Raw genomic sequence first — 7,734 nt, forward strand, 5'->3', positions numbered from 1 at the left:
ATGTGCACTGGGTGTGTTTTTCTCTGAGGCAGTAGGATGTGCAGCAGTCGTGCCTTTCAGGCAGGTCACCTACTCCTGTCTCCTAATTCCATGTCCACGTCCTACTGGGTGAGTGGTGAGGAAAGGGACGGTGCTTTCAGTGCTGTCCTGCCTTCCTCAGTGCTTCAGTGCCTGCCTTGCCATCTTCTGTAGGTTTATTCGCACCTTGTGATCTTGGCCTCTCATGCCTACATGCAGTGCTGTGCCCTCCCCTTTCTACAGAGGGGATGTCTGGACCCCCTCTAGGGTCAAAGTTGCAGAGAGGACTTGTTTGGCCTTGACATTGCCACTTGAACCTTCACAGTCCTTGAACTGGAAGGATGGGTGCTTGAGGTGTATTTGCAAGCTGTGTGGGAAATGACACTGGGATTGTGGATGGTGCCATGGGCTGGCTTCACCCAAACTGGCTGTGTTCCAGTCCTACACCGGTGTAATAACCCACTGTGGAGGTGCAGTGAGTTTATTTAAAGAAATGGTACCTAACCTGTGAATTGATTTCCTAAAAATGTTTAAGGAGCAGGCAGGCCTTAGTGCCGTGCTTGTTAGGATTTGGCTGGAGGTGCTTGGGTGGGAGAGAATCATAGAATCATCCACATTGGAGGAGACCCTCGAGATCATCCAGTCCAACCATCCCCCCCAGCACTACCACTGTACTGCCCAAACCGCTAAACAGTATTACCCAATGCCAGATGTCTCTTACACACCTCCAGGAATGGTGACTCCACTACTCCCTGGGCAACCTTTTCCAATGCCTGGCCACCCTAACAGTGTGTGTGTGGGCTGTAATTATTATCTAATCTGAATCTCCCCTGTCTCAGCTTAAGGCCATTTATTCTGGTCCTCTTGCTGCAGGCATGGTAAGAAGAGACCAACCCCACCTCACTGCATCCTCATTTCAGGGAGTTGTAGAGAACAGTGAGGTCCCCCCTGAGCCTCCTCTTCTCCAGGCTGAACAAACCCAGCTCCCTCAGCCCTTCCTCATAAGACATGTTTTCTAGACCCTTCACAAGCCTTGTTGTCCTTCTCTGAACACACTCCAACACCTCAGTGTCCTTTTTTAAAGTGAGGGGCGCAAAACTTAACACAGCACTCGAGGTGTGGCCTCTCCAGTGCCAAGTACAGGGGGATGGTCACTTCCCTGGTCCTACTAGCCTCACTTGCTGATACAGGTCAGGATGCCCTAGGCCTTCTTGGCCACCTGGGCACACTGCTGGCTCAGTTCTATCAAATAGCACCCCCCAGTCCCCTTCTGTTGAACAGCCCAGGATTTTGTGCTGTTTCCAATGGAAAGTGGGCACTGACATGCCAGGGGGGAGCCTTTGCCTGTCAGTCCAAACAAACTGATCACGCTAAGTCATTAACAGCACATAAAGGGAGGGTTTCATGGAATCTTACAATCACAAAATGGTTTAGATTGGAAGGGGGACCTCAAAGATCATCTATTTCCACCCCTCTCTCATGGGCAGGGACTCCTTTCACTAAACCAGGTTACTCACTCAAAGCCCCATTCAACCCGGCCTTACAACACTTCCAGGGATGGGACATCCAAAAACCTTCCCAGGCAACCAGTACGGGCTTCCCCAACTCGCAGCACTGTGCACGTGTGTGCCGTGAGAAGCAGCACTTAAGGCTGCAGCTGGTGGGGGAAAAAAATTGCTATCGAGAAGGGATGGGTGGAGTGCCCGGTCCCGGCAGCCCAGCAGTGCCCGGGGCAGCCCGCGGTCCCGCCCGGGGCCGGGGCGGGGGCGGCCGCTCCCTGCGGAGGGCGAGGCGGGCGGAGCAGGATCAGGATCAGCCCCGTCCCTCCACGGCACCCGGCCGGCACTGCGGAGACTCTCCCGGCCCTCGCCGGGCTCTTTTTCGCCCGGAAAGCACTCGGGACTCTTTTCCCCCGGAAGCGGAGCCGGAGCTTTCCCGGTCCCTGCCCGCCGCAGGTGAGCTCGCAGGGCGCGGCGGCGCCTCCCGGCCGGCGGGAAGCGGGACGGGACACGGGAGGACACGGAACACAGGGCTCTCTGAGCCGTTCGGTGACCGGCACCAGCGAGGTGGCAGAGCTGGGGCTCTGTTTTTTCCTGGCGCTTTCCTGGAGAGGTGCGGAGCTTAACTTCCAAATGGAACAGAACCCGGGCACCCCTCTCCCCCACCGCGCCGCTCCGGGCAGCGGAAACCCCGCAGGGAAAAGGACAGCGGTGGAGGTGGCGGTCTCGCCTTCCTCTCCAGAAGCGTCAGGAGCGGTGTCCCGGGCAGCTGCCAGGCAGCACGCCCAGGGATTTCCCAAAGGGCCGCTCACCTTTGGTCGCTGTCACGGTTGGCTCAGACAGATGAACTCTGTACTCCTGGTACAGGTCCTGCGCGCCAGCCGGTGCCCCCCGGGTGCTGATGCTCCTGTTTTTTCTCTTTCTCTCTTGCCTAGGAAAAGCTCTTCTTCCTCCCCTGGAAGGCCGCTGCGCCGCTTGCCAGCCTCTGTGATTTATGTGTGACTCGGAGCAGAATGGATCGCTATCGATACTTCATCTTCAACCAGAGGAACATGGTGGTGCTGGGGATGTTCCAGATAGCCCTCAGCACGGTGTGCGTCGTCAGCGGGTTCTTAGATAGCATTTTCAGAACAGAGTCTCAGCTGGGCAGAACCAGAGCTCCAATTTGGGCTGGGATGGTAAAGTTGTGCTGTATTTTCTGTGCTTTTTTTTCACCCACTGCTGTCTTCTAGCACTGATATTGGGAGTAGGAGGGAAGCCAGGATTTCTTGCCAACTGTTCTCTGGTTTTCTGCTTTGAACCCACTTAAAGTTTCCTTATCATGATTTAGGCAGAAGAGTGCAAGCGGACTTCCCTCTGAAGGAGCTAAATTAAATTAATTTCTGCTGGATAACGTAGGAAATGGGGCAGAGTGACAAGTGACAGGGGTTTTGTTGCAGAAGCATGGTGACCACAGAGAAGCCACCAAAGATGAGGAGGGGAGCACTTTGTCCTCACGTCAGGTAGATGAACATCTGGGCGATGATCTGTGTCCCACAGCACAGTGGCCCTAATCCTCTGTGCTGCAGCAGAGAGCAGGCAGTGGAGGTCCCTGCTCCTGGGCATTCAGGACCCTGATGTTACCCAGATAAGCCACACTGCAAGGAACTCGTGCTGAAGAGCTCTCTTCGGTCCAGGGGGTGCCCATCTCCTTCCAGTAATTTCTTTTTTTCCTCTGCAAGAGGCGTGTGGACTTGGGAAAACAGTGCACATTTTTAGCACTTTAAATCAGCCTTATTCCATCAGTTTCATTATTTAGGCAGAGCCATAAAGCTCTGATCTGAGGTGGCAAGGCCATGAGGAAAGCAAGTGGGCAAGATGCATGTTATGTATGTCCTGGAGATGCTGCAGAGGAAAACAGAAGAAATGAGCAATTCTCTTCCCATTTCTGGCCCAGCAGTTACTGGAATCCAAGCCTTGAAAACAAGGGCTTTTCATCTATGCTGTAGTAGTTTATCTCTGGAATCTGATACTGGTCTTCCAGTTACCAACTGCTTTTGTGCTCCACAGGTGATGGGAGTCCCAGGCGTGCTGGCTTTGTTTTCCTCTCAGAGGAAGAATCCAATCCTTGTAAGCTGGAGGGGCGGATGGGTGGGTGGTTGTGTGTGTATGGGGCGGGGGCAAGATACTGGGGCAAACAAAAACTATTTGAGTAGGGAGTGAGCTGACTGGTCTTTCTGCAGGATTAAGAGCCTATTTCTTTGAGTCTGCCTGCAGAAGAGCTGCTGTGTTCATAAGCAAAAGGAGGATGCAGTGTTACCTTGCTTTCTGCTGCAGCAGACAGGCACTGGGTCTAATAACAAGCAAAAATCTGCAGAAGCACTTGGTTTTGAATGCTTTTCTTTTGGTGGTCCCTCATGTTGATAAGGACTGTTTACACTAAAATAGGAAACAAAGGCTTGCATTTTCTGGGCAGGTCTCTCCTGCCATGTAAACCAAAAGGGGGGATATTGGATGTAAATACAAGATCTCTAAGGACAGAGTCTTGGGGTAGCACCTGTGATTAAGATTTGGCACTCAGCTGTAGCTCAGAAATTCGGTATCCTGGAAACCTTTTACTTGTTTGTGTTTGGCTTCCTAGTGACTGTTGCTACTGGGTAGTTTTATGGGAGGTCAAAAGTTAGTAATTATAATGCTTGCTAGTATATTTGCCATAGGATAGCTTTAATTCTTTTTCTCCCTAAAATTCTCTGTCTAGGTGAATGTACTGATAGTTGCTTCCATAATCTCTTGTGTTGCCATCCTCATCGTAATAGGTTACAGCTCCTTTACGCTGAACTATGGTGAAGAGGAGGAGCTGAGTTCTGCCCCAGTCCATGTTATCCACACTGTAAGTATTGATACCGTGATTATTTCTAGGGAACTTGACACCCTTAATCTGCAAACAGTACCAGGAACAATTTACAGACAGAACCAGACTTCCAGGCTGGGTTAGCTGCTATTGCTTCTGAGTGCGAAAGGGTGTGGATTGAGCCATGAAAAAAATACTCGTGCTGCTCATGAAGAAGTGCTGACTGTATCCCTGACCTGGTTTGGGACAGCGACCGCTAGGCTTGAATCCTTTCCATCATGCACTTTAGGTGATAAAGTTACAGCAGTTCCAGGTCAGCTGGTTAAACCTGGGTATTATTTCAAGTGTATCCTCCTCAGTAAAGCTGAAGAGAGGGAATGAGTTAGCCCTTTTATGCCTCAAATCTGGTACAAGCAATGGCTCTCTGTGGGGGTGAAGGCATCCCAGGTAGATGAAGCTGACCATTAGTTTACTGCAGGACAAATCAAAATGTCAGGCTGCTAAGGTGCAGAACAGCAAGAAGAGAATTCTCATTTTCAGTGTGAAGAAGAGCAGCCGTTCCTTGGGTGTCTACTCATGGTTAAAGCTATTTCCAAACCTGATGCCATTGCACAGCATCTCACATTTAAACAGAGACCTTATTCCTTGTTCTGTTTGAGGGTCCCACTTGTCTTGTCCTCCAGAACGCAGAAAGAAAAGCCTTTAGTAACACTGACTACAAATCAATCTCCTACGATGCAATCTCAGCGTTCTTGCAGTCATTAGATTATTTTTGGTGGAGAGTTTCACTTTTTGAATGCGACTTTAACATCTCCTTTTCTGTTTGCAGAGGTTCATACTCAGTAAGGTAGTCAAGGGTGCTAACATAGCCATGCTGGCTGCATCTATCTGCAGTGCCTTTTTCGTGCTGGCCATGGCTTACTTGGGGTGCCGGAGCCTTCCACGCTGCTCCTGCTACGACAGTGTGACTGGGATGGTGAGTGAGGAGGCCAGGGCACAAGTTTGTTTCTGCTGAGGGTGGGTGGGAGGGGGAGAAAAAATGGGGGAGAAGATGTGTTTCTCTTCTATAAACCTAGTCTCAGCTCTACCTCAGTCACCCAGGGCTAATTCTAAGAAATTAAGTGGATATTAGAAGAAGTTTATACTTCCTAATTTTTTTTTCTTTTACTACTTCCCTCTTATTTACAGTCTAACGTAAGACTTAACATAAGTTATCTCTGTTTTCCAAACCATTTTTGGTACTGTGGTCCCAGTTCTTATGAATTCCTCAAAAACTGCTCCTCTCACCCTTAAACCAACACTTGCTCTTGATACAGTATTTCAAAGATTCACTGGTACTTATACACTAGAACTTCAAATTCAGCAATAAAAATATCTCCTGCACTGTGTGTGAAGTGTAGGGGGGATGACGACATGCCACATTTACTGCTGATTTATAAGGACTCTGCCTCAAGTGATGGGGCACAGGCTGTAGGTCTCTGCTAAGTGAGCTCAGTAAATACCAGCTACTTCTCTGCTAGAGTGATTCTATGCTGTGTTATTAAACCTGCACCTCTGATCATCTGATTTGGTAAGGGAATAATGGGTCCAGGCCACGAGGCAGCTGTCCTTGACTCAAGACACTAAGTGGGTAATGTGAGGTTGCTGTAAACTTTCAAGCTAAAACTTGTTAGGAGGAGTAGAATGCACAGACTTTTAAAAGGAATTCATGTGTATCTTGAACAAATTCACAGATGAGGTATTTGATGGTGCTGTTTCTTTCACAGGAATGGTTGCAACCTACTGAGGACCAAAATCAGGCTGTGGAAATGGTTTGTGCTGTACAAAGTGAGTACCCCAGGGATGTGGAAGGAACATTCTGAAAAAGCTTTACATCCCAGGCCAAAATCCTCATGACCAAAACGGAGCCAAAAGGAATTTAGGATTTTGTGCAGGTGTCTACACCAGGTTTAATGGTTTCCTCTTTCCCTCCCCACACAGGCCCTGGGGGCAGGATTTTCAACTTCCCAGATCGGTTTCCAGCCCAGGATGTGGATGCAGAGGAAGACACATCCAAACCTCCACCATATGTCAGACTGACTTGAGAAAGTGGTTGAACGTTTTGTTCAAATGTGGCAGAAGAGATGTAACAAGCTCTTAATCCTTAAAGATGGTTATGCACTTTTCCTTGGCCTCTTGAGAAGCACACACAGAAGGAGAGAACTATTGAATGCCAAACATTCAGCAGAGACCACAGTGCAGAGGAGAAGATCCGCAAGTGGTTTGGGACGTTCAGGCTTTGTATAGTTAAAATACCTCATTGCCTCTGGAAAGCGTGAGCATTTTTTTCCTCTGGCTTTTGTACTTAAATCATCTTTTATTTCACTAGAACTCATCAACCAATTTGTGTAGCAGTGAAAGCCTTAGCCATTTAAATATTAAATACAATTGAATTTTTTTCAACTGCTGTCTCGATTTCTCCCTCTTACCGAGTGAATTATTTGGATTATGTGATACCCAGAGAACAATAACGAAGGACCCGCTTCATCACTGAGCTTCAGAGTGTTTTCCTTGTCTTCTCAGTAGGAGTAGGGGCAGGACAGGTTTTTGATATGAAGCCTTGACAATGCCATTCAGGTGCCTCTGTCAGAATGTGGATTCTGAGAGGTGTACATGTGTCAGTACAATCAGTTTTAGTGCTGAAGTGTAATGCTAGAGTGTGGTAGGAACGGGAGCTGCAGTAGCTCCTCTTACAGAGTCACTTACAAATACTCTGAACTCAGTTCAGGTTTTTCTATTGAGAGACTTTGGAGACTGAAAGTTTAAAAGAAATGCTTATTTCAGGGCTGGTTCTGCTAAAATTTATCACAGATCTGGACCAAGGTCTTCCTTTGTAGTTTCTCTTAAGGGACCTCTCAGTCCTCTAGAGCAAGGACCTGGAGCTTCCAGTCAGCTTCTGTCATCTCCTGAACTACGTGAAATTCCCATATGTACTTTATGATTCGCTTTTAGGTGAATATCAAGTGTTTATCTTGCCTGCACATTCTGAGCATGAAGTGGCAGATGACTTACCCCGTGATGCAGATTAACGCAGCATTTGAACGGGGCTTGGAGAGTTAAGTTCCCATCTTGAGAAAGTGCTGTAGTAGGATAAGTCCTGCCCACCATGAGGCATGTAATTCCAGAAATGACCTCAGATAAGATTTATCTTATTGCGTCATATAAAGTGCCTTTCATGCTCCCAAGAGGAAAGTTGTTCTGGATTTTTTTTTTTTCTAGAGACTGACATTTTTTTCATCACTAAACTAAAAATGTCAGGTTTAGATTAGATACTAGGAAGAAATTCTTCACTGTGAGGGTGGTGAGGCACGGGCACAGGTTGCCCATGAGAGCTATGGATGCCCCATC

General features: G+C 48.4%; 1 protein-coding gene across 3 annotated transcripts; it reads left to right on the forward strand.

Moving 5' to 3' along the window:
* Positions 1 to 1,840: 1,840 nt before the first annotated feature.
* Positions 1,841 to 7,161, forward strand: LOC114058387. Of its 3 annotated transcripts, none has more exons than XM_027885703.1 (7): positions 1,841 to 1,973; positions 2,453 to 2,695; positions 3,567 to 3,626; positions 4,255 to 4,386; positions 5,177 to 5,323; positions 6,114 to 6,174; positions 6,328 to 7,161. In XM_027885703.1, the coding sequence occupies exons 2-7, from the start codon at positions 2,531 to 2,533 to the stop codon at positions 6,429 to 6,431; spliced, it is 669 nt and encodes a 222-aa protein (XP_027741504.1). In that variant the 5' UTR covers positions 1,841 to 1,973; positions 2,453 to 2,530; the 3' UTR covers positions 6,432 to 7,161. The 3 variants fall into 3 exon arrangements, with proteins under 3 accessions (XP_027741504.1, XP_027741505.1, XP_027741507.1); XM_027885704.1 differs by lacking the exon at positions 1,841 to 1,973 and adding an exon at positions 2,086 to 2,130; XM_027885706.1 differs by lacking the exon at positions 1,841 to 1,973 and adding an exon at positions 2,200 to 2,234.
* The last annotated feature ends 573 nt before the right edge of the window (positions 7,162 to 7,734 follow it).

This window comes from Empidonax traillii, unplaced genomic scaffold (assembly GCF_003031625.1).
Source record: "Empidonax traillii isolate 1590-97213 ecotype Southwest subspecies unplaced genomic scaffold, ASM303162v1 scaffold170:size2694500, whole genome shotgun sequence".
NCBI lineage: Eukaryota > Metazoa > Chordata > Aves > Passeriformes > Tyrannidae > Empidonax > Empidonax traillii.